The sequence below is a fragment of the Brachyistius frenatus genome, unplaced genomic scaffold (genome assembly GCF_029030835.1).
Source record: "Brachyistius frenatus isolate BFR_SWC_R1_liver_20210118 unplaced genomic scaffold, ASM2903083v1 Contig_49, whole genome shotgun sequence".
In the NCBI taxonomy this organism is placed as follows: domain Eukaryota; kingdom Metazoa; phylum Chordata; class Actinopteri; family Embiotocidae; genus Brachyistius; species Brachyistius frenatus.
The window spans coordinates 1,366,447-1,393,437 of NW_027210648.1; the positions used below are offsets into that span (position 1 = coordinate 1,366,447).

Sequence of the window (26,991 nt, forward strand, 5' to 3'; positions counted from 1 at the left end):
CATCAGCTTTGAGGCAGATCTGTGTAGATGCCACACGCTTTCGTTTCTTTGAACTCCACTGAGAGGTGGAGGAAAACTGTTGGAATAACTGCAGGCGGCGCTGTTATTTCTGTTTCCATCAGTGACTGGACCGGTGTCCCTGTTACCTCTAACATGGTGCTTACTTTACAATCACTCCTCCCTTCTCGTGAAACCTGGCCCATCAAGTGTTGGCCTTTATTTCCATGAGACTTTAATGCCATCTTTCTTTTTTATTTGTCTTTTTCAGTTCTCAGAAATCATTTTCTGCTTTTTCTTTGGAAGTTTTATTTAGTTTAATAGATATTTTGCTTCCTTTTGAAACGCCAACGAATAGATTAGCACAGCAATGTCTTAATAGATTCATATCCCAATGTTCTCCATCCACCTTTTAATTTGATCACCTATCTCAAATACATTAAACTCCCATTTGGGAAAAGGAAACTTGTAAGAAATGTAGAGTTTTAATTATATTTTGATCAACATTTAAGCTTAAAAATGAGATGTACTCAACAAGTTACTGATTTTATTATTACCAGTAAAAATAATCACTTTTAAGTTTCATCTGTTAGATGGCATTTTCGTGCAGTTTTCCAGTGGATAGTAATTATTGATCCGTCTGTAATCTCAGGGTAAAACTATAAGCAATAGCGGTCCAGGTTCAGTGATCCTTCCAGGCCTTCTGTATTTAAGAACAAGACATTTCTTCTTCAGTGCCTCACTGACACCTGCTGGCTGAAGCAGTGATCAGCACTCTTCACGTCACACTCGTCCACAGTAACCGTCTTGTTTGGTGGGCTCATGAAGTTCAATATTCCCCCAAAGTTAACACCTCCTAACATGTTAGCTTCATGCTAAGCTAAGTTAAAGAATGTAAACGGTGAACTAATGAGCCGTTGAGTCCGCTGTCAACCACACTTTCTACAAAATGAATGTATCATCTTACTCTCGTAAGGCTTTCGTAAACCACGTGTAACAGTGTTTGATACAGGAGTATTTCCTAAATGATACAACTTCATATGCAGAGCATTGTAGCACCTTTCAAACATTTGATCAAAGTTAAAACTTCAAGGAAATCCTTTTGGTTTAGTTTTTGTCTGTTTTCTGGCGTCAATCCTTGAGCATTTTTCAGAAAACCAACCAGATGATATTCTGGGTATTGGAAGCAATCAGGGGTCTTTTGCACATTCATTTTTCAGTACTTTTTTTTATTAGCTGGATATTTTCATGTCAATTTTTAGGTATTGGTATAGGAGTAATCAGTAACTAACATATTAGCATGCATAAAGCTTTTTTTCTATTATTTTTGTTCACCTTTCAGGCCTCAGAGATTGATCTGGTGTCGGGTGTTGTCGAGTCTGTTTTGAAACGATTGGACATGGAGCACGAGGAGCTGATATTATGTGCGGTTCAGATCAGTAGGGTTTTGTTTTTTAACTCTTTACAGTCTAAACTCACCTAAACGTGCCTGAAGTCAGACTTCACTGCAAGGGTTTTTTCTGCACGTCCCAGAATCTCTTTTTGTCTGCAGCACTTGCACCACAGGGTCTTAAAGCACTTAACTTTCACTCCGTTCACGCAGTACGCTTTGATCTCAGGTGTACGTTTCGGGTTATTTTTTGAGGGGCATGTTTACGTCCTGCCGGACATCTTTGTGGAATAGGGGATATATTAATTAAGAACTTTTTGGGGAATGAAGCAACAGTTGATACGTACCTGTTCTCATTGTCATTTTGAAGGATGGCAAATAGCCAGAACACACAGGAAGTGTTTTTCCAATCTCTCTACTGTCACGTGTGGACAGGTGTTTCTGTGTCACCTTGGAGAGCATGGAACTTCTTTTTTTTTTTCCTAAGATGCCATCAGTGAACTTTGAAGAGTTAAACTCATCTGATGAAGGGTTTGTCATGGTGGCTTTTTAACAATTATTTTTTGCCTTTTTCTGCCATGTGATTCTTCCCATTTCCCACTTAAAGATTTAACTCATGACGGGCTGATGATTATAACCAGCTAACTGCACTTAGGCCCCAAGTAATCATCACTTAATCCTGAACATGTATATTTACTAATTATAAACAACGTGTACTTAATGTTTGTATGTTTTACTCTCAAGAATAAAGTAATCACTTTTGGGTACCATGAATGTCAGACTTAAAATTCTTTTTGAGATGCAGATTGAAAGCAGAGCAGCAATAGTGTTGTAATTGTTTAACTGAAGCCTTTCTGGTGTCAGACATTAGTTTAATGGTCCAGATCATGGAGACCAAATTCCACCTTCCTGTTGCTATTGGATAGGAAAGAAAGTAGTGTGAATACATGTAATGTTTTTATTTTTATTTTTTCCTCAGTGTATTTTAAATAATTTAAAGCTGAAGCTCTGCAGGAACAACTTCTGATTATTTGTGTCAAAAATATCTTTAAAACATGAGGTGACATAAATGTGTTGTTGTTTTTTTGCCAGCCTCCTCTGCCCTTCCAGAAAAATTGCAGTTAGTTGTCCATACCACATTAGAAGAAGGAGGCTTGTGTGGTTTTGTAACAAGTCCATCCACGCAGTAGTTTTCCCTGATATTTGGGGCAACAGACTCAGATTCTGTTGGGGGTTGGGTCCGACTCGTACACAAGATTCCTCGACCTAATTCCAGCTGAGTGTGTGTGCTCCCTGTTTGGACAGGCCTGGTGCCAAGTCATTCCACAGCAAACCCCCGTCCTCCCCGCGTGGAGCCCGACCCACGTCGGCTCCCCCCTTCCCCTCTCGTGTCATTCCCTGTGGGCCACTTCAAATCAACTATAAACAACTGTTTGCCCTCCAGACGAGCCACATTCCTGATCAGTCTTTGCGTGGGCAATTATTTCCGGGTCGAGTAGTGAGTCTCTCTCTCTCTCTCTCTCTCTCTCTCTCTCTCTCTCTCTCTCTCTCTCTCTCTCTCTCTCTCTCTCTCTCTCTCTCTCTCTCTCTCTCTCTCTCTCGGCCTTCCCCCATTCTTTTTTTCTTTCTTTTTTTCTCTCTAATAGAAGTGGAAGAACAGCTGTGGTGACCCGTGACTCTGTAAAGAGAACGGGCCTGGAGTTTCATCTGCTTTGTTTTGTCTTCTGATTTGTTGTGTAGAAAAGCAGCAGAACAAAAGCAGCAGAGCTGAGTTCTCTCAGTGAATCAGGCTTGTAAAAGTTGCTATTAATCATTGGTCCTCCTCGTAGAGGGCTTTGAAAACAATGGCGGGAGGGGAAGAAAATGTGGGAACCATTACTTGCCTCGGTCTACTTTGCAGTCTTCCCTTTCATTTGTGGCCAATGTGTGTGAAGTATTGCACTGTGTTTGTTGAAATGTCCTTTTCTCTGAAAGGAAATAAGATGATTGCAGAAAAAAAAAACAGGTTAGGTGAAGATGAATTTAGCCGTTATATGTGACTTTATGCAACAACTGTTACAAATGTGCTTCTGCACTAGAGCTGTTGACTTAAACTCCGCCCTCAAAAGATAATGTTTGCCCTGCTTGGGAACGGTCCTTTAACTCCTTTATTCTTTGTTTGCCACTTTCCCGACTACTTACACAGTAATCTTCATATTTATTTGACATGACTTATCAAAACACCTCTTTCATGCAGTTTTTAACTTCCGTTCTCCCTCCTCCACAGATTCAGTGATTGACAGTCCTCAGCTCTCCCCCTTCAGCTCCAAGGGGCCCTTCTGCCTGTCACCCTCCTTCCAGATGTCAACCCTCAGCCTGCCGGGCCAGGCCCCGTCGCCCCTGCAAAGCCCCATCCTGAGCGAGGTGGGCAGCAATGCCAGGCTAGAGGAGGAGGAGGAGGGCAGGAGGAAGGTACACCCCCCACACACACACACACACACACACACACACACAAACACAAACACACACACACACACACACACACAAACACAAACACACACACACACACAACCCTGTATACACACACACACACCACACACTACTTTTTCCTTGTCATTTCTGATGGGAAGGGAAGTTTTTGTTAATACAGTGGAGGGAAAGTGAGTTTTGCTTTAGAGGGTTAAATTTCCTCACAGTGGGAAGTGTTGTCCATCACTCTATTTTTATCAAAAACTAACATCCCACTTTTTCCTCAGCGATATCCCACCGACAAGGCCTACTTCATTGCCAAAGAGATTCTGACCACAGAGCGAACATACCTGAAAGACCTGGAGGTCATCACCGTGGTGAGTTCTTCTCCTTTAAGCTTTATTTAAATTGTAACAAAATAAAGTACAAAAATGTAGTCATTCCAACAAGAGTGATTCCTGTTTACACTTTAAACAGTATGCATTAAATGATATTAATAAAAATAGTCAAAATAAATCACTCAGTATTTAATGGTCCTCTGGCTGCTCTCAGTGGTTCCGCAGTGCTGTGATCAAAGAAAACGCCATGCCCGAAGGCCTGATGAACCTCCTCTTCTCCAACATCGACCCCATCTACGAGTTCCACCGCGGCTTCCTGAAGGAGCTGGACCAGAGGCTGGCTCTCTGGTAGGTGCTCCGTCCTGTTTTCTGTGCGTGTTAATATTCATTGAAGCTCCTGGATGATCAGATGGTCACAAGCACAAAATCTACAAATGTGTTTGTTTCCTTCAGGGAGGGGCGCTCAAACGCTCACGTCAAAGGTGACTACCAGAGGATTGGGGATGTGATGCTGAAGAACATGTGCGCTCTCAAGGTAAGAATACTTTATTATCACTTGAAATAAACATCTCTGCCCTTTTACATGTTTATCCAACAAACAGCATGTCCTCTATTCTGATCGCATATTCAGGAATTCACCAGCTATCTGCAGAAACACGACGAGGTGTTGACGGAGCTGGAAAAGGCCTCCAAGAGGCTGAAGAAGCTGGAGACGGTGTACAAAGAGTTTGAGCTGCAGAAGGTCTGCTACCTGCCACTCAACACATTCCTGCTCAAGCCCATCCAGCGCCTCATGCACTACAAGCTCATCCTGGAGAGGCTGTGCAAGCATTACTCCCCTGCCCACCGCGATCACGACGACTGCAAGGGTGAGCTCTGCAGCTTCACTTCTCTCCACTAATCACAGTCTGGATAAAACCACAGCCTCTCACAACGTCCCGTTTCTGGTCAGAGTGGAACCAAATACATCATGAAATATGGGAACAGTAAATGGAGCTTCCCAGTGGGGGAAGGATACATGTTTTACTTACATTAATGTAGCAGCGTTGCCATATTTAAATGTAAAAAAATCTTAAGGTATAATTATGTCAAACAAGAGAAGGAAGAAAGTGCGGGAGGGGTTTTTATTGGTCTGATTTTTATATACTCTTTAAACACATATGACTCATATTTGTAGAAGAAATACCAATATCAGAACGTAAGAGCACTTGATTACGCATTAAAAATCATACACAATTACAAGTACAGAATCATGAGTAAGTGTAGTCCCTCTTCATGCTGACCCCTCTGAGTTTTAATGTACTATATAACTGGGATGAATTAGCACATAGTAATAAATATAATGTTTTAGTTGGTTGAGGTGGAACCAGTTTTTCCTTCACTATATGTTGAATAGAGGTGCATTGATTTGACATTACAGAATTAAATACCTAAACTCAACTTATCTGTACGGGGTAATCGATATTAGTGCCCGCTGTTTTACAAATGTACTGCATGGAAGTGCAGGGTGAATACTGTCTATAGCAGAATAACAGAAGAGCATATACAAGACTAATTAACACAGAAACTGTATTTAATGTTGATCCTTCATGTCCGGCTGAGGCTGGATCTGTTTAAAACGACCAGCTTTGGCGCTGATACCAGTTTGGCAGACTGGATAAGTGCGTTGTTAAAGGCTCACAGTTTGTTTTGTATGGAAAATATAAAAAAGTAACATGCATTCACATACATGAAAGGCACATTGTTTGATTTTAGTGGAGTGGGGAGTGAGAAATACTCCACAACAAGGACTTTAAAATTGTACTTACTGTCTTAGACTGAGTGCTATCAAAATAAAAGGTCGTCATTCTTAGAGACACAAATATTTATATTTTGGGGGCATAAAAACAAACAAAATAGAAGACAAAAATATTTATGTTCTCAAGTCCATCTTTGAATGTTTGAAAACTCCTCTTTTCTCTACTCTTGACACCAACGTAGCCACATGATAATATGTCAATGATAAAAATTGTTTTGGGGATTTTCATTTTCCACTTTCCTTGCAGAGGCTCTAAAGGAAGTGGCAGAGATCGCCACTCAGCTCCAGAGCAGTCTCATCCGGCTGGAGAATTTCCAGAAGCTCACAGAGCTGCAGAGAGACCTGATCGGTATCGAGAACCTGACCGCACCTGGCAGGGTGAGTGCAGTGACACGCAGCCGAGGGTAGGGGGCGCAGGGACACCGGGGAGAAGGCACAAACAGTGTCTAACAAGCTCGTTGTTTTCAGGAGTTCATACGAGAAGGATGTTTGTACAAGCTCACCAAGAAGGGGCTGCAGCAGCGGATGTTTTTCCTGGTTAGTAATAATTTAAAAAAAAAAAAATTCTACTGCTTCAACTCTAAAGCTTTAATAACTGTGAAATGGCTTTTCATGTTTGCGTTATTATCGTTTCAGTTCTCAGACATGCTCCTCTACACGAGCAAAGGTGTCACGGCGACCAATCAGTTCAAAGTGCACGGACAGCTGCCTCTTCACGGCATGATCGTGAGTGCTCTTCTATCTTCTGTCCCCCTTTAACCCACGTCAGTCTTGTAAATCTCCCGCCGTGACTCCGGGCGCGCTGTGACGGTGAGGTGTTGGGGTAGGATGTTAAAAAGGCGCCTACAACGTGTTGAGAAGGGATGGTGTGGGTCTCCTAACGTCCTAACGTGTGTCTGCTCTACTCCTGGCTGCAGCTCATAGTGCTGGACGCACCGGTAAGTCCGCTGAGCTCTGCCGGCTCGGATGCCCAAACCCGACCCTTCTTCTCCCTTACCCGTGTAGACCAAGCAGAAAGCACACTTAGCAGACTGGGCAAGAGACACAAACATGGCTCAGCTGTCTGGTATTCTTAATATATATACATAAATATATACCTAAAATGATGAAATGTAAGCAGAGCTTGTTTTGGTGTCTTCTTTTCAGAACTGGTAGGTTTGCTTTGACTTGAGATTGGATCATTAATAGGAGGAACGTGACCCCACCTCCTCAGACATGTAGATGCTCCAGTAGAGGCTTTTTTGGCAGGATTTGAATTTGTCTCCCTTCTTTTTGTTCCTAATCTTAAGTCTTTCTTGGTTAACAAAGTTGTTTAAATTGTCATTAAAATCTTTTTTCCACTTAGCTGAAACTTTTTTTTCTCTCTTTTGTCTGCAGGTTGAGGAAAGTGAAAACGAATGGTCAGTCCCCCACTGTTTCACCATTTACTCTGCTCAGAGGACCGTCGTAGTGGCTGCCAGGTGAGGCGCGAAAAACAAGTGACGCTAGCTACTGTATTTGGGTCTAGATATAAACATACATGATGGATACAATGCAATTACATAGACAGACACACACACACACACACACACACACACACACACACACACACACACACACACACACACACACACACACACACACACATCTGGATCAAAAGGCGCAAAGTAAACCACAAATAATGAGTCAATTCTGGGCCAAAAAACTGAAAAATCAACCAATCAATAAATTCAACACACACTGTATACAAAAACAAAGCGATGTCTTTAAGCTGTGTGGGTGTTTGAAACTCGTGTAATTTAACACCTTCTGTATGTTTACATTGACGCAAAGAAGTGCATCCATTAGTAGCCTAGTTCTTATGATAGGACTACATTACGTAACATTATCCCAGTCACTCTCCCACTCTCCCAGTCGCTCTGCGTTTTGTTTCAGTCAACTATCATGTGGTTTGTTTTAAAGATGAGAGGAGAGCTTCACTAACTGTAAATCAGGAGTTATTTTTGTTGATAAATAAAGTTTTGTTTGGAAAGACTTTTTTTTTCTGGACACTTTCAGTCGATCTTCTATTGAGAATCTTTATTACGGAGAAATCACTGGATGTTTTGCAAATATCGTTCCTGCAAATATTGTGAACATTGGTCGAATTTATTGATTAATACAATTGAAGATTTAGATTTCCTGGAGGGACTGTTTGATAGATTATATCATGTAATGCAGACTCAAGAAATGTGAGATGTTCTGGAAACACTTTATGTGTTCTACTTTATAAATGCATTCCTAACTTTATATCGGCAAGTAATCCACCGCACTTTTGCCATTACTGTGATTTCAGCTCTAAAGTGGAGATGGGGAAGTGGATTGAGGATCTCAACATGGCTATCGACATGGCCAAGAAGTCTCAAGAGAAATCCAGCATCTTCCTCGACCCTGGACTCAGTGATCGCTCCAACCGTAAGAGCTTTCCATCGACTGTGAACAGAGAACCTTCAGTAGAAACCTCTGATTTATGTGTCTGTTTTATATTTCCCTCCGCTCTAGTAAAAAGAAAATTCATTCGGACACAATGAACCCCAATGTTCAGTTTATCCCTCTCCTCCACACAACTTCCTGCCCTGCCTCCTCTTCCTCCTCCTCCTCCTCCTCCCCCCTCAGGCTCATCTGATGAGGTCTCTCTGGAGCAGGAGTCGGAGGATGACATGAACTCCTCCCGCACTTCACTGGACAAGCAGACGCACCACCGTGCCAACACAACCATGCACGTGTGCTGGCACCGCAACACCAGCGTGTCTATGTCAGATCACAGCCTGGCTGTGGAGGTACTCCTCCTCCGCCCTCAACGGCACACACACACACACACACACACACACACACACACACACACACACACACACACACACACACACACACACACACACACACACACACACACACACACACACACACACACACACACACAGGTTCTCTGAAGACACAACAGTATGTGCAGACACAAACCACCACCAATTTCACACATGTAAACACTCTTGGTCCTCAGTGGAGGGGAGATGAACGGATCACCTGGACCTCTTTCCTCTGAACCTTTTAACCTTCCTTTTAATGCTCCTCTTTTCCTCTGCGTTTCCACCGTCTGTTATTTTTCTACTGAAGCGTGTTCTGTAATGCTCTAATGCTTCTTTTCTCCTCGATATAACATCTTCTGTCCTTTTTGATAATGTGCATGCATGAAATGTTCTCTGACATTTGAACTCGACAGACCCGGAGGATTTCTTCTTCCCCATCTCTTCTTCTCAAAGCTAACATGCTAACACTCTCTCTGCACCCTCTCTCCTCTCCCTCTCAGTCTGCGGCTCTTCGGCTGTCTCACCAGAGCTTCCTCCTCGCTATCTCCTCGGTCAGGGCCAAAGACCAAACACCATCACACACGTGTGCTGGTACCGAAACCAGAACCTCTCTCTCACTGATTACCTGCGCATGAACCAGGTACCGGATCCACAGGCCGCGATGGATCGCTCATATACACAGTGATTCTCCCTGAAGTCAGAACAGAAAGCATAACCGAGTTAATAGTAGCTATTCATATGTTGAAAGTCAGTGAAAAACAAACATCGTCAGTGTTTATTTGTTCATGTATTGATGGAATTACACGTTAAAGTATTCGTGACGCCTTCATTTTCTTTTATCAAATCAATTTGACTAAAATATATATTTTTTTTTTAACCTGTATGGTTGTGTGACTGCTTCAGATCTCATATCAGGGCAGACAGAATAAGTGGCCAGAGCTGCAAAAAACAAACAACAATATTTGCCTTCAGTTTGCTCATATTAGCTCGCACCGTTGCTGTGACTATGGATGGGTGTCAAAACTCGGCATTAATCAAGCCGAGTATCGATAAGCAGACCGGCCTGCTCCGACCGACGGTGGAGGAGAGACTTACCGTTCAACACTCTGGGCACTCTTCACAACGGTCGATGCCAACAACGCGCGTTGCCACATCTAAGGGGGAATCTGTCGAGACATCCAGCTGGTCCGTCACATCCAGGCGAAGAGATGCAAAGTTTCCGTTGGCCAAGCTAGAAGTTCATCTGTTGTTGCTCCTGCAGCACACACACCGAGTCGGCTAAATCCTACAAACATGAGTTCACAATTCAAAGAAAAGTTAACCAGCTGATGGTTACGGGTGCGTTCATTAATTCCATGTGGAATGGTCGGAGCTTCATGTGAGCTGTTGTTCAGAAACTCCGTTTCAGTTTCATTTCACTCAGAGCAGCGGCGGATCGTTAAAGATGAGCGGGCTGCAGGGAAACTGCTGCACAGGAAAAATACTTTCAACGAAAAACTCCTGTTTATAATAATGCCTCTGCAGTTTGCTACTCGTAAATGTTCATTTACAATACAGTACATGATATATGGTATTTATTCTCTTAAAAAAAAACAACCCAAAAAACAGGAAACTCAAAAAGCAATTCAACTTATTTCAGCCAAAAAAGTGATACTACAATAATTGTTGAATCTTGTCACATCTTTTCATGTTATGTCTTTATTTTTTGCGACAAATAATGGAGAATACTATCGATAAAGAGTTTCTAAAAGTATCGGTATCGATAAAATCCCAATAATACCCATCCCTAAGTCGGGCTGTATATTACATGCACATGCGGGAGCCAAACAGAAGATATATATATATATATATACATACATACATACATACATATATATATATATATATATATATATATATATATATATATATATATATATATAAAAGTAACCTGTGGAGTTTATGACCTCTGGCAGTCTTATATGTATATATATATATATATCATAAACTCCACAAGTTACTTTTAAAGTGACAGCATGCATCAACACTTACCTTTAACAATCTTAATTAACACATAAACATATCCTCAATGTCATCAGTGAAGCTACAAATGACTGACTAATATCTCATTAATTCCAGCCCTGTGTCCGGTCATCATTGTGTTTCCCTCTCCTGTTTCCCTCTGTGTAGAACCAGCTCTCTGGTTACCTCCTGAGGAAGTTTAAGAACAGTAACGGCTGGCAGAAACTCTGGGTGGTTTTCACCAACTTCTGCTTGTTCTTCTACAAGACTCACCAGGTCAGCCGACATACGGGTTTGTTATTGTTTCTGCTCGAATACACGCCCTGGTGGAAACATGTGACTGAGGCGACAGGGTCTGTTGTTGTCTTGTTCACAGGACGACTTCCCGCTGGCCAGCCTCCCGCTGCTCGGCTACACGGTCAGCACCCCCGAGGAGTCGGACAGCATCCACAAGGAGTACGTCTTCAAGCTGCAGTTCAAGTCTCACGTTTACTTTTTCAGAGCGGAGAGCGAGTACACCTTCGAAAGGTACGTTTTTATTTAAATGTCCCACAGCATCCCAGCGCGTCCGCGTCAGACTGGAAAGTGCGTAGCTTCAACTGCTGTCGTCTCTTCACAGATGGATGGAGGTGATCAAGAGTGCAGCCAGCACCACGGGCCGGATGAGCCTGCTCATACCTAAAGGAGGTCCCATGGAGATCAACGGGAACTGAAGCGGACGTCGTGTGTCCGGAGGCTGGGCCTCTGGCACGGCAGGAAGACTCTCTGAGCAAAGCAAAGATTTGGACAAAATACCAACTGGTGACTGAAAGAAACTGTTTCAGTGTTAACGTTTCTCAGCTTCGTTCTAACAGTCTGTGCATTTTTCTTAATTAATGATGTAAATGATAACATTTGTTCCAGTATACAGGATATATTGAAAGGGAGACGTGTACATTATGATCAGCTTCTTTGCATGTGTTAGTGTTCGCATAGACTGATGGGGAAAATACTGTTTAATGGGACCAACGGCACCACAAAGGGCTTTTACATGCATCTTTGGAAGGACTTTTCCCACGACTGAAGCTTTGCCGGGTTCAGTGCTGTACTATGACTGGGATACAGATGAGAGACAGTATGTGGGACATGAAGGTATCGATGTGTGTGAGATGGAGGCGAGAAGAAAGTCAGTGAAATGTTGAAGCAGGTTGAAGAGGAGATGTTTTGGGAGACGCGTGGGAAGTGTTGAGGAATTCATGCTGCTGTCACGACAACCGATTGGGCTTCGGACATTTGAACAGTCGGTATGAGCCGAGTCAGTTTGGTGTGACATTTCTCTCTTTAATATCAAACGTAATCCAGTGTATCCTGTTTTGATTTTGCATAGGGATAACAGCAGGGCAGTTTACTGTGCAGTGGATACTCTAGTGTTTACTCTGTAAAAGTCAGATTTGTCTTCTAAAAGCAGAAGTGAAGAACATATTTTGAAGCGAAGGTGTCTTTCTGTGTGTCCGGCTGTAGGAGGCACAAATGACAGTTACATGAAAGCATGATATTATTTGGTATATATATTTTTATGAAGACTGGAATCTTTTTCTCTGTGTGAGTGAGTGTGAAAGTGTGAGTGGAGAAGCCAAACATGTAGTCGTTGCCTCCCACCCCTCCACCCTTCCCTTCCTCCTCTGGAGCTATAAGAGAAAGTGATGATGGAAGTCATTAGACCTTCTGTGTTGAACAGTTTAACATCCAGTATGTTACTCCTATTTATTGTGTAGAATGCCGTCATGTCGATGCTCCTGAACGCCCTCATGTAGTCTTTGTTATTCCATTGAAAACCTAATAAATAAAACATCATTTCAATCACTTTCTGCAGCTTTGTGCTGTTGATACTTTTTAGTTTTACTTTTCTCGCTACTAATGTTGTCGTCTTACATTTGAGATATTTACCATAAGTTCTTTTACAGTCCAGCAGCTTACGAACCTTCATTTTGAACCTTTGTTTATGCAACACTATAATTTTATTTTTTGCATCAATTTTTGAAAGTGAGCCAATACCAGCCTCCATCTAAAACTTTAAAGCAACTCAATAGTCATCTTTCAATTATCTTGCTGATGTTTATCTGTAAATTGACTGATCATCATCATCCTTAAAATTATTGAATTGTTTACAATAGCTTACAAATGCTTTCACAGCACACTTTCAGCGTGCAAAACAACATGCTGTCGTCCCGACTGGACTCAGATTCTCACGCAGTGTGCAAAATGAAAGCCTCTGCAGCAAAACTATTTTCCCAACAAGTATGTCCACTGAGTTTTTTTTATGTTGTGTTACCCCCCCCCCCACCCTCTCCATATAGAGAGCAGATGATGTCAACTGAGAGGCTTTAAAAGGGATGTTGAAGCAGGTCGATAGACAGGAAAACTTTTAATTTAGGATGAAGCAAAATGATACATTAAGGAACAATGCAGCCTCCTCTCTTCTTCCTGCTCCAGTGAAAGTAATTTGACCTTTCAGCCTCACCTGACCAGAACCTACCACCTGCTCAGGCAAGTACTAAAAAGAGTGACGGCATCAAAACCATACAAAATTAAAACTGCAAGCAGTGACGTACGGGCCCCCGCACTCCCGCGCGCCACCTCCCCGAAGCCGTCTCCCCGACGTGCAGCGCGCGAGGGACTGCGTATCCCCGCGTATCCCCGCTTAAAGTTTCTATTTTTGTCTCATTTCTTGTCTCCAGCAGAGGGCACTGGCGACCCGTTTGGCCACGCCCACTCACTAAACGCATCAGATGTATCGTCTCACCACGCCGGATGTATGTGACACGTTTCGTGAGGTTTCAAGCATCCTTTGACTTTAAACATCAACTTCCTGTGTCACAGCGAGACATCCAACTTTGCCGCATCGTCACGGCGACGCCCATTGACAAAGTCGAACGAATGTCTCAATATATCATCAGCTGCATGTTTAGGTTATTGTGACCCGACTTTACGTTCATGTGCTCAACCAGCTCCACGTAGAATGTGAAAGTATGAACATTGTCATTTCCAGTGTCCACCAGGGGGCGCTATGACTATGAGCGAATATTACCCCACAGGGGTCTTCAGGGCGGGGCTGTTATCATACCTGTGATGTTTGGAGAAGGTCGGTCCATGTACATAAGATTTAAAGCAACTCGTAGTTTCATGGCGAGACGCTCAAAATGGCCGCCTCTCACGGGCACACACATCGACGAAAACGAATTATTTATACAACTTTTAATCCCAAACATGTTTTCTATCCATAGACCCTAAATTCAAGTCGGGGCGACAAAATCCCTCGGAGGAGTTCGACAAAGTACAACGTGTCAGAATCTCCCAAAATGGCGACTAAATTCAAAATGGTGGACTTCCTGTCGAGTTGACGTAACGCTGCAATGTAACTTTTTTGTGCGTCTCGGTGTGATACACGTGTCCACCGGATTTGGTGAATTTAGGTTGATGTGGCCGCCGGGGCATCTCTTTAGGGGGCGCTCTCGAGCCGTTTGGCCACTTTCATGAGTTTTTGAATATGATAAAGCTTCCAAAAAGGCAAATCACTTTACGTAAGAGCGACTAACGACGAACGACTCAGAACATTTTTTACGAAAAACAATACCCCAATCAAAGATGTCTTGTTTACTACTAACATCATGTTTTACTGATGCTGCACATCCATACACACCAATGAGGGCATTGTCTTTACTAAAATGCCACTCCTGTATAACTGATTTACCTCCTCACCACACACATCACACCAACAGCGCCCAGCCAATCACAGCTCAGAAGACATAATGCAGAAAACCTGTTGAGCAGCAACACCACATTAAAGACGTGATGACAGCGGGTATACTTTAGTTCATTTGTTCTCTTCTGTATCGAACACAGTTTGTTTTTCATTCAGGGTCCACTCACTGCTCACTTGTACTTTAATAAACAGTAAACTATGACTGAGTGTATGGCAGGTTTTAATGCTTGAAATAACTTAACCCACAATTTACAACATGTTAACAGATGCTCAAAGCTTTGCAACATTTTCAATGTAATAAAAAATAAAGTGTTTAGCCCATCTTTTGCTTTTTTTTTTTGCTTTGTACTAGTGAGATGCATTTGACTGCACTGTTTGGCAGGTGGTGACGCAGCATGTCTGTTACACTGATGCTAAACTGGGAAATGTAAACACAGACAAATGCATGCATAACCTGAGTCAGAGCAATATTACATTGCACAATACCTCATCTGTGAACTTGGGAAATATAATGTTGTATATTACGGGAAGGTTTGTGCAGCAAAATTTGAGAATTTAGTCCACATGTCCCTGCAAGACAAAATCACATCTCACTGAGCCTTCCTGTCAGTTGTCGTTTGTAGAGTTGGCCTTTGTGTCTACAATATTAACAGGGATCTGCAAACCTTGATGTTTGTCAGCAGGGCATTCCTCAGGCATGCCCAAACAGCGTGAACAGAGGGTGTGGTGGCTTCCCCAGAAATGCCAATACTGCTCCTTTGCCAAGGAGATCTGTTCAAACGGTTTTGTGTTGTGGAATGGAGAAGGTGTGGAACTAATCAGTCTGCTGTCTGGTGTCTCACCTCCAAACAACAGAGCTACACAGCTCCTCCATTTCAGCTGAGTCATTGTGGCTGTCAAAATGTGTTTAATTGTTGACAGTTGTTTAATTGCCTCAAATATAAGTCATTAATTTGCTGGACTGCATACATTTATTTGAAGGTAATAGAAAAATTCAAGATTACAATTTTACATTTATGCCTTTCTCATAAACATGTTTCATCTCATATGACGGGACAAGAAGGCTGTTTTCTTTCAGTTTATTTCCTTCTGTGAAAGGTGCAACACCAGCAGGGCCGTAAAAAAACACTGAGTCATGAGTCCCACAGCCCCACCCACCTCATCAGGTTTACCACAAAACCAAAAGATAAAGATTGTTTTAAGTATTGTTTACAACTGTGGGAAATATGCCTTTTTACTTTCTTGCTGGTTAGCTAGCTTAGCACAAAGACTGGAAACAAAATGAAACAGCTCGTCTGCCTCTGAATGCCTGGCCTACATCAGCTTTAATACTCACTACATGACATGTTGGCAGGTCTACATTAGAGGCGTTGTTCATTCAGTTTGAGGGGAACACATGCCCCCTAAATTTGTTTTATGTTTGATTACTATAGAATTAGTTAAATTTTGTTTTGGCAGTAAAAGTTTTAATTAGATTTAATGATAAAAATCAGAAACCAAATGTATTTTTCTATATGTTTATATTCATGTTTTCATATCCCCTTCCTTAGGCTCTTTGGTTCCTTCCAGCGGAGGAGCTCTGTCGTAACAGTGGAGGTGAAGCTCCTCAGCAGCACAGAAAAATAGATAAATAAACGAAAAGAAAAAATGAATTAAATTCTTCATAGATCTTGTATTTGGCAGGTAAACTAGTATGATGAATTCAAAGTTTTCATGACAATGTCATTGGATTTTTATGGTGCGCTCTATCAAACAAAAAAATGCATCCGTTTCCCTGTTTTTGGTCTTTGATCAAAGTTCAGCTGCTCCCAGTTCTCAACATTTTAGGTCTGTTTCTCTTTTGTCTTAAAAGTGGTGTAAATGTGCACACAGATTGGCATTGTTTTCCAGTGAGTGTAGGCTGACTGTATTCTGTCAATATTAAACCAAGTGAGTCCAAAACATACTGGAAACAGCATTTCAAATGTTGAAAAAAAAATCATATATAACATAATAATTGCAGAATGTCAACTCTATGTTGATAAACCTTCCCAGAAGAAACACAGAGGACATGACCTCTGTGTTCAATGGTAACTGTGATACTAGATGCAAAAGGAGGCTATATTCACACTAATAAAACACAAAAACACAGAAATAGTTTGTGATTGACAGATACCATGTGAGTGCATCATAGCTACTGCCAAAAATTGCCCAAATTTGAAGTCAGATTTTAAATGGAGGACATTTGGCCTGTCCAGGGAATGCACTGGAATACCTATTTATGAGTTTAATTAAAAGCAATTAAGGCCTCCATCTGCCAAATCTTTATTTATCCATCATAGTTTTCCTCTTGTGACCTATTGTGAGTTAATGTATAGTCTATGTTCACTGTGGTCACTTTCGATCAGCCACTAATCTCTGTATTAGAGCCTGCTTTTCATCGATAACACACCACTTCCACAATCCAATGACTGAAATGAATGAGCAGAAATTAACATTTTCTTTTACCAACTTCCTGTGGCCTTTCTGTTGAATAGTATTATTTTAAATGATGTGATTTTGTTCCTGACCCACCTGTAATAAGTCCAGTAATTGATTAACAGCTGAGATAGTGGCCCATGTCCTGAGTGTGCTGCCTGAGATGGGATGGGGGGGCGGAGGGGCGGGGCTTGTGTTGCCGCTGCTTATCTCCGCCTTTGGACTCCACAATAAGTGCCCTTAGAAGGAAAGCCTCTCAGACTGAGCACTGCAGAGCATTTTTAGAGTTCCAGTAAATCGTCAGTCCATCAAAGTCCGTGTCAAAACCACTTTTCTGCTCAGTGACAAGTTCAAGTGCGGCCCGTCGAAGATGATTGGAGGTTGGGGCTCATTGTCCTGTAAACAGATCTCGGGTAAGTGTAATTTAATTGGCCTTAATTTCATTCTAAGGATATACATGCCGCATGAGAACATTTTTATGTATTCATATTTAACTTTTCTGATAAATTGTCGAACTTTTCTTCGCTTAAATGCCCCCCCCCCCCCTCTCTCTCTCTCTGTCTCTGTGTGTGTGTGTGTGTGTGTGTGTGTGTGTGTACTTTATAACCTTCAATACACTTTGATTGCGTTTGCATCGGGAGCTTTATACAGGCTATCAAATGATGATCACTGTCTAATCCGCGTGTTTGTTCTGCAGGATAATCTCTATAGAGGTCTTCCACAGAAGAGAGGGCGGGGTGGTGGGGCGAAGTGGCCGCTGAGAGAGTCGCTGGAGGCGGAGAGGAGAGCAGCGCACTCCGCGGCGGATGACAGGGGCATGGAGATGTTGCGCCGCTCCTCTGTGTTTGCAGCCGAAGTCTTCGACCGCTCGCCCACCGACAAGGAGCTGGTGTGCCAGGCCAAAGCCCTGTGCAGGGACTTCATCCATTCCAGGCTGAACCGTGCCGGGATCAGCAGGACCATCCCGGAACACGGGCTGGTTGCAACAGGTGGGACGATGGGGGAGATCTCGTCGGTGCTCCTGTGGCTGGGTGAGTTTTTGACCACAAACCTTACAGTAGTCTGTATTCAAATAAAGCTTCATGATCACCCTTCACTGTGTGTTTCATTTTCCATATATAACCTGAGGCGTTATATATAGTATATTCTTGTTGTTTATACTTTAAAGTTGCAAATAGTGTGTTTTATAGGACACATGCTCGTGTTTTTTTTTTTTACTTGTACTTAAATTTGACCATTTTAAGCAAATAAAGATAAAGAAATAGGCTATATGAATGGCTGCATAGATGATTTTTAAAACAAACAACTGATTTCTGGTGGAGACGAGAGTAATTTAGACCCTCATTTAGAGGGTCAATAACAACAATCATGTTTGTTTTGTTTTTTTAACAAAAAATTTAATAAATTATTCAGTTGTAAAGTAATTCTCTGGTCTTCAAAACTGTCAGGGGTGTGTGGTGGTTGTTTTGGATTTAAAAAATCCTGGCTCCAGCCACATTGCTCATCATTTAGAAATGCGTCGACAGTTTACCTTTAATTTTCAGTGGAAGACCTTGAAGTCATTTCTGTGAATCCCCAAGAAGAAAAATTGGCACAGTTCAGTTTATTTCCTTCTTCGATGCTTGCCCTGTTTGAAAACTCATAGGCCACAGATAGTTCTTAGGTTTCATTAACGTACTTCCAGGTAGTTATGCAGTTCACTGAAAACTCTGATTTAATAGAAACTGAGATGGGGAACTGAAGTCAAATGAAAATGTTTTGGAAAAAAACTTGTCAAAGCAGACGCTTGGCAAAACTCAGATATTTTATGGACTTTATTTCCTTAAATGTCTGTAAATCATATTATTCTCAGTTAAATATAAGCAGCTCATGCTTTAAAAATACGGAAATACACGTTTCTGCTCTGATGACGAGGTGGATATCAGTCATGTCTGTGCAGTAAATGTGTAGCTGCAGCCAAAAGTAGCACAAAGACTGGGAACAGGGGGAGCGACCTGCTCTGGCTCTTGTCAAACATAACAAAAAACACCTTAATCCGCCATCTTGTTTCTTTAAATCCCATAAGAAAAATGGTGTAGTGCACATGTATGTGCTTTATATTTCCTGGCCAGAACCAGCTGCCCGGCAACGAGACTCCAGGAAGTTATTGGTATCTTTAGACAGCTGTTTCTCCTGCTTCAAAGCAAAGCTGACAGACAAGGGAACGGTATCAGTCTTCTGATATACTCTCAGCAAAAATGCTTTTCCTTTTGGTCAAAACAAAGTCATTTTATCTATTTAATTATGTACAAGTCAAACTTCCTCTCCACTAAGTGTTATCATTTGTTAAAAAAAAAAACAAGTAAAAATTATTACTCACTATAGCAACACTTTTAAATTCAAAACCACTAATATTAGCCCCCTTATGACTAGTCATACCTGACTAGTTATGGCCGGAGCAGCAAAACCCCTGAATGTATTGAATTGAGTATTAGTGCATTTAATTGCTTATGAATTAAACTTTTCATTTGTAAGAGGAATATTGTGTTATTGCTTCTTTTAAAAGCTACACAGTCCTGTTTTAACTGTGTGTATGGCCTAAAAGGTGAAGTCAGAGGAATCTGAATTATAAGAGAAATCAGTTTTGACTGAGTTTATTTTTGTTTTGTTTCGGCCAGGTGACGAGTTGGAGTACCTTCGTCCCAATGTGTACCGTAATGTAGCACGACAGCTAAACATCACGGTGGCATCAGAGAGCGTGGTGTCTGACGCCTTCCTGGCTGTCGCCGCAGACATTTTCTCCACAGGTATGTCGAAATCCGGTTCTGGTAAATCCAGCCAAACATGCAGGCCTTTATCATATCAGTTCTGACCTGCGCAATCTTGGTCTCGAAAATAAAGGAAGATGTTTGTCCTTTTCAGGAAGTTCACTTGGTTATCACTGGGAAGGAGGAACTTCACAGCTTGAGGCAAATACGATAAAGCTATTGAAAGTTTGGAGAACTTGTGTTACTTCTCCTATTCAAGCTTTGAATTACTACAGCGATTCCAAACTTTTCCCCTTTAAAATAAACTCCAGCCCACTTTGTCACGTAAACACCTCTTACATAGGCCGACTAAAGGATTCTCCATTAGTGAGAAACATTTTGTTGCTGCCATTATCCCATCAGGAAAGGAAGTGCAGGGAAAACATTCAGTCCATATTAGGTTAACATGTTGCCAGAGCGGGTGATTGTTTTAGACAGTTTGGACCCCACCCAAGGAGCTCAGTCATGAGTCTCAGCTCCTCAGGGAATATATCAAAGCAATCTGCTGCAAAAGTAATCAAGAGACAGCAGCAAAGTGGAGAAAATCCAATTCCTCTGGTCCTCAGTAATGAGCAGAGCTACTGTGGAAAATCACAGAATAGTTCAAACAAACAAAAGTGAAATTAAGGATCATCTACCTTCACTCTGACACCTTCTTATGGTTGTTATAACTGATGCTGGGAATCACATTTGATGCTAATAAAACCATCACTGAATACAGTGTAAATATGGACATACTCTGAAGCTGACAGTCTAGACGAGTCCCCGTGGGAAGAGGAAGTCCTGAGCAGCAGCAGATTATGACCACAAACTCATCTAATGTGCATGAGCTCAGTCACAAATGTCACGCTGCTGTCCACATCGCAGAGATAAACTGCAGCTACAGTATCTTCAGGCACCCAACATTCAACAATACCTAGCAGTGTGTTCCGATAGGACAGCCGGGCCCCGTTTTAAAGCTTCAGCACTTAATGCTGCTGTGATCCATATTTTTATATGAACAGCGTGTGAACTTTCAGAGACTGTCTGCACTCTGAAAGTTGTGACGAAACCACAGAGAATTTTCACCCAACTCCCAGTTACCCTCAGCGCTGCGGAGCGTTTTAATGACTTCAGCTCATTGTTTTGCTTCTCCGGACCATAACTTCACCGAAACGGTTCAGTCTCATCGTTTTCATCATTTCAGATAAACCTCCAGTAAATGTCCTGTTCCGCAACAAATGGGAGTTAGCAAAGGTAGAAAATGGTTAACATACGCACAATGACTTTCCTGATGACTCTCTGAGCTCAGTAAATTGTCAGTTTTGGTTCAAAATGCATGAAATTCATATTTTTACACCTCATGTGGAACACTGTGTGCCTTATAACCACTGACTCAAGCTTTTATTCAACTTCAGCTGTTTACTTCATTGAATTATCTGAATTTCTGTGCTCTACAAGCTGACACAACCTTGTCTTTGTTCCAGCAGAGAACATGTTGCTTTAGTATCCCGCCGTAATTTGATCTTATGTCTTGTTCCACCATGTTTCGTTAGAATTAGTGCAACAGTATTTTAGCTATCCTGCTGCCGTTTTTTCAGCAGTAAAAACTATGTCTGTTTGAAAAAAAACTAAATTTGAACGTGTTCTTCCTGATAAGTTAGTGTACCATCCTGAAACTTCCAGATTCCACCATTAAAGAAAAACCTGACCTCCGTTTATGAGATTCTAGGAAGGAGTCAGACGACAGTTACGATGGACAGAGCTGAGGCTCAGTTTGTATGTGTTGGACATATAAACACCACAGAAATAGTCTGAAGCTTTCACTGTAAACGTTGTGGCAGCAAAAAACTTCTCTCAGAGCACACAAAAAGCTTGACAAATTTTCTTCTCATAATCTAGTGAGGGGGTTTTGCCTGCCTGCCATCTCCTGTGTTTGGGTTTTTCTTCCATTTGGGACAGACAGGCATGCAGGCCTAATGCCTGGCTGCTGCTGAGGATTTATAGTTTGTACAACCATCTTTAAAGAGAGCTGCTGACAGAGATATTTGCTGCACAAAAAAAATCTACTCCACATATTCAACTGTTTCTTCACTCTTTCCATAGAACCCCCAAATTATCAAATGTTATTTTAGTTGCAAATCATCTGTATGATTCAACAGTGTGTTCATACATCAGACAGCAGGACTTGAATGTGAATGAGCTTTAAGTAAGGATGCAGTTTTTTTGTTTTTTTTTGCTCTAAGAACTCTACAACCTGTGTGTCTCTCATCAGGTGTGACATGGGGAAAGGTGGTTTCCCTGTACGCGGTGGCAGGCGCCTTGGCAGTCGACTGCGTACGCCACAGTCATCCCGCTATGGTCCATACCATTGTCGACTGCATGGGGGAGTTTGTTCGCAAGAATTTGACCTCCTGGCTGAAAAGGAGAGGAGGCTGGGTAAGATAAACTTTTTTGTACCTAAGTACTTGTCTGTTTGGCTGCATCTGTGTGTGTGAATATTGCTGATGATGCAACTACAAGGGAAAAAAACTAAATATAACAACCGGCATCTGTGGGCTCGAATAAGGGTCAATAAAAGCTTCTAAAATGATGAATAGGACCTAAAACATCATCAGATTTTCATACAAACTCTTTTAGATAGTAGATAAAGAGAACCCAATTAAGAAAATTAGATTAGAATAATATGCTTAGTTATTTGTTTATTGAGGAAAATGATCCAGTATTACATGTGAGGGGCAACAATATGTTAACCTCTAGGATTTGAGATCATTTTTGGTGAAATTAAAGGAAGGTGTTTTCTGTCAGTCGGATGATGATCGGGTGTGAGTGGGTGCCTTGTTTTAATCAAAAAACAGGGATCTGTCAAAGTCTTTTTTCAAGAATGAGTTTGTGCATCATGGCACGAACAAAAATAAAAAGAGTTCTGGCTGGAAAAGGTTACAAAACGCTCTCTAAAGAGTTTGGACTCCACCAACAGCCAGACTGATCGTGTACAATAGGATACAGGTCACGGCTGTGGGAGGGCCAGGCTGCAAAATATTCTTCTAACAAGCGGCTGGTAGTCAGTGGATCACCGTCCTGCTGAAAGATCCACTTTTGTCACATGAACAACTTAACAGTTAACAACTGTTTTCATCAGTGAATAAAAGTTCAGCGACATCATTCACTTCCACTTTTTACGACATCTTAAGTGCAGTCTGGTTTCTATTCGTCCCGTGGCTTCTCCAAATAAACTTTGTACCATCAGATCTATGTAGGTTTAAGTTGGATGGTTTTTCCTCCAAAGGCTGGTGTGTTTCTGTCTGTTCTTTTGCAGATTTGAATCCTGGCTGACTTCTCTGAGTTTCTGAATGGTTTCCGCTCTATCGCTCTTCCTCTGTATTCACTGATCCTCTTCCAAAAGGTCTGAGAGCTAAAAAAAAAAAATCACAACGATGCAGTTCACTCTCCTGCTGCTCTTTCTAGGTCGGCCTGAGTGCCTTCAGTTTTCAGCCACGGCCACTTTCCTCTGTTTTTTTTTTTGTTTTTTTGACAATATATTCAACTGTAGAGGACGGACAGTTTTTTGGTGATCTGTTGAGGAGAGTGAGTTTTTGTGTGCAAACTAACAACGTGTTACCTTTTTTTGTGAACTCACTTGTCTTCACTATTTTAGCAGTTGGTTTTAACTAACCAGCTCCAAGGTTATTTAAAGTGGCTGTATGAAGCCAGTTAGCTTTAAGTTCACACAGGTGCCCCCAGCAGAGTAGCCAAAAGTGTACTTCATCATATTACTGATAGACATGCTTCATTGAATTTGACGATCTGGTTGTGCTAAGTGTTTTTTCTGTGGATCAAATATAGTTTGGTATTACCAGACCCAAAGTCACTGTGTGAATATACGGGTGTTGGAACACTCCATTGACGATCGTTTCCAGTCGTTGCATCCATATGTCTAATGACATGAACCTCTACTGGAGCAGCCTTTAACCAATCAGCATTGACCTCCATATGACATATCTTCTGTGCCAAAACTCTGCCACCGGTGCCAATGTTAGGACAACTTAAACATCACTTAGCCACGCCCACTGGTTGCTGATTGGGCAGATTGGCCGAGCAAACCTTAATACGAGTTTCCAGACTACAATCACAGTGAAGACAGAAGCTGGGAGCAATGGTTGGCCGGAGCAAGGCCAGAACCAATACCAGTTCATCTTAAACAATGCCTATAAAAAGTATTCATCCCCCTTGGATGTTTCACCCTTTTGTTGCTTTTATACATGAAATCGTGGTCAATATAATTTGAGGGGGTGAATACTTTTTATAGGCATTGTATATTATAAAGTAACCTTATGAATCTCATGAGAGTTTTTTGACAGTTTAACTGTCCATATTTTTTGGAGGGACGTTGTCATGATTTAAAAAATATAGGAACTAGTAATGGAGCAATGCGAGCTCTCATACGTTGCGAAGATGGGAAGCCAGCTGGGAACTGGATAAAGAATGAAACAATAAGAGTGAATGTGATATGTATTAATATTGTACTCTACCATCTGGTGTTGTCATTAAATTCAAATTGCAAGTTCAAAAAAATTGTTGATTCTGAGTATGTTAAGAAAATTATGATTTACTACATGAATATGGCCACCCAGGATCATCACAGTCAACACAGTTCCTCCTTTTAAGCTGACTGTGTGTTTCTCCTCAGATTTTTATCAGAGCTGTAGGTAAATATAAAAGTAGAGGTTGATAAGTTCATGATATCAGTAGCAGAGATTGTTAGTGGGTGGACGACCCATGGAGCTCATTATTTTTAATTACGGTCAACCTTTTCAGGCTGAGCTCTGCTGGAGCATTTTACCTTGAAACTAGAGGCCTCAGGCAAAATGTTAATGGATCTCCCTTTTTTAACACATCTTACCATGTCACAGTGACATGAAATGATCCAGACTGGTTCTATTGGCTTTCAAAAAGGAAGAGCTAAACATAACATAGAGCTTGGGCCTTTGACAGACCGATGCATCATCTTCTGTAGAGTCCTGTTAATGGGAAAACCCTGGTTGATAAAGTCCTGCAGAAACAAGAAAGTAAAAACTCAGTCACACAGATAGTGCTTCTATCTATGTGCTGCTCTGCTGGAAAGAGCGTAACAAGTGCACAAATGAGCACCCGGTTGCTCAGAAACACGGCAGCCGGGCCCGTTTTGTTTGGAAGATCAGTGGAGTGTGACAAAATGAAGAGAAACACATTGTATAACTGACCTCATGAGCACAAACGAGAGACCTGTTTTTCTTTGCCGCAGTCCAAACCCAGACATTTATACACAGAGATAATGTCATCACAGGAGAAGCATGAGGAGCTGAACAGGGAGATGTATGTGTTCAGTGTCAGGACCGATAATAAACTGTGCTGTCTGTCAGATTTAACTGTCTATGAAAGTTTTCTGGTTATACAAGTTGCCTGGTACACATTGTAAGCATTACTGGGAATTCAGTGTGGGCTTTGGCTTTGAAATAACATTCCTGCGGGGTTGTTGAACATCTTCTCACTGCAGATGTTCAAAAAAGAGACAAGCCGAGAACACGTTAGATTTAAAGGTCTTCCTGCCACTGTCAAACACATACTTTAAGGGTTTTTGCCATAAAATGTGACTTTGTGTTGTTTTATTTTTGAATTTGAACTGACAAAAATCTCCCTTGTGTCCCCTCACAGGTGGATGTAACTAAATGCGTGGTGAACACTGATCCCAGCTTCCATTCTCACTGGCTGGTGTCAGCTGTGTGTGCCTTCGGACACTACATAAAGGCCGTCTGGTTGTACCTCCTCAGGGAGATGTGAAAGACTTGGTGACACACTGGATTCTGAGCAGACTGATCTATCACCACCACAAAAGCATCCCCTGCTTTGGATTATGTTTACACTCATTTGCACAGAGCACAGAGCTTTATTTTTTGTGAACAACCATCTATTTCACGAACAATGAACTGTCTTCGCTTCTTCGGCTTCTATTTATTGTTAATGCGTATATAAAGGCACACGTTTGATGTGAATGCATAAAATCACCCTCTGTGGACGCTTATAGATTTTCATATTTCCACAAACCACAGAACTGACTGTGCTGCTGCCTGTTAGGCAGAGAATTGGCTGCCCCTCGTGGTAACTAATGGTAACTACTGTATCTTGATGAGTGCTGAGAATATTCCTGGAGATCCTGAGGCCATCATAAGGACTTGGTGTGACAAAAAAGTTCCACTTCTCAGCTGGATAGCCCATCAGGTACATGTTAGATAAAAAGAAAAAACACGTTTTCTGCTAACTAAGGGTCTGTACAAAAATTATTAGAGAATAATGATTCAGTAAAAGGGAACATTTATGGATTTTTGTTTGTTTTAAAGAATCCTAGAAATAATTTGTTTGAGATTTAGATTAGATTTGACTTTATGCATCCCACAGTGGGAAAATGTACTTATCATAACAGCATAGAAAAGACAAAAAAGGTGCACACAATATGAACAAATTTACTAATAATTATGAGATATAGAAAATAAAATGGATAAAAAAATATATATTTTAGAAAAATAATAATATTTTTTGGTACAGTAGTTATAAAGTTCAGCTTTTCAAAAAAAAAGGACAACAATCTTCTCTGTATTTCAGAGCTTTATTTTTCTCCTCAGTCACCAGTAGCTGTCAGATTTTTACTTCCTGCTCTCTGCGCACAGTTGTTCTTTCACGTCATTGTGAATCACAACAGTGAACTAAACGTGTCATATATTTTTCAGCCTGTAAATTGTTTAAACTGTGGTACATTATCTTAAATTATTTGTGCTTTACTTCTTATTGGGAGTGAAAAGAGTAGTATGCACACAATGCTTTTAACTTACAACGTATGTTTATATATTTGTGAAGAGCGCCTTTCTAAACTAATATTTTATGCACAGCCCAGAATGAGTCATTTAATGCACATTTTTCTTCATGTCGTTGTTCACTGTGAGGCTGTATGTTAGAACTCTGCACTGTATTCAGTCATGCAGGTTGCAGCAGGTTTTCTCTGAGCACTTTGATAACTTTTCTGTTTATGACTAGAACTTATTCCATGAATAATTTCACTTTTATATGGCATGTAGCACTACATGACCTACAAAGTGAGTTATTTGCAACTATAAATATTATTGTTAATAAATGATTTTTACAAAAATATCTTTGCACTTTATTGATACATATGTAAAAGATTTTTGCTTTGCGCCCGTT

At 41.3% G+C, this 26,991-nt stretch overlaps 2 protein-coding genes across 2 annotated transcripts in view; both read left to right on the top strand.

The window, feature by feature from the left end:
• farp2 (FERM, RhoGEF and pleckstrin domain protein 2) overlaps positions 1 to 12,636 on the top strand; it is a 29,936-nt gene extending 17,300 nt beyond the window's left edge. Inside the window, exons 14-27 of the mRNA XM_069704002.1 lie at positions 3,654 to 3,838; positions 4,123 to 4,212; positions 4,388 to 4,521; positions 4,627 to 4,708; positions 4,805 to 5,042; positions 6,219 to 6,349; positions 6,440 to 6,508; positions 6,608 to 6,697; positions 7,349 to 7,431; positions 8,286 to 8,404; positions 8,606 to 8,769; positions 10,963 to 11,070; positions 11,171 to 11,322; positions 11,414 to 12,636. Coding sequence (XP_069560103.1) covers positions 3,654 to 3,838; positions 4,123 to 4,212; positions 4,388 to 4,521; positions 4,627 to 4,708; positions 4,805 to 5,042; positions 6,219 to 6,349; positions 6,440 to 6,508; positions 6,608 to 6,697; positions 7,349 to 7,431; positions 8,286 to 8,404; positions 8,606 to 8,769; positions 10,963 to 11,070; positions 11,171 to 11,322; positions 11,414 to 11,507 — 1,739 coding nt within the window. The 3' untranslated portion in view covers positions 11,508 to 12,636. The remainder of the gene's footprint in view (positions 1 to 3,653; positions 3,839 to 4,122; positions 4,213 to 4,387; positions 4,522 to 4,626; positions 4,709 to 4,804; positions 5,043 to 6,218; positions 6,350 to 6,439; positions 6,509 to 6,607; positions 6,698 to 7,348; positions 7,432 to 8,285; positions 8,405 to 8,605; positions 8,770 to 10,962; positions 11,071 to 11,170; positions 11,323 to 11,413) is intronic.
• Positions 12,637 to 17,234: 4,598 nt separating this feature from the next.
• On the top strand, positions 17,235 to 26,952 carry boka (BCL2 family apoptosis regulator BOK a). Its single transcript, XM_069704003.1, has 5 exons — positions 17,235 to 17,406; positions 17,691 to 18,024; positions 19,651 to 19,779; positions 22,034 to 22,197; positions 25,453 to 26,952. Exons 2-5 carry the CDS (start codon positions 17,811 to 17,813, stop codon positions 25,576 to 25,578), a joined length of 633 nt encoding a protein of 210 aa, XP_069560104.1. The 5' UTR covers positions 17,235 to 17,406; positions 17,691 to 17,810; the 3' UTR covers positions 25,579 to 26,952.
• Positions 26,953 to 26,991: the final 39 nt, after the last annotated feature.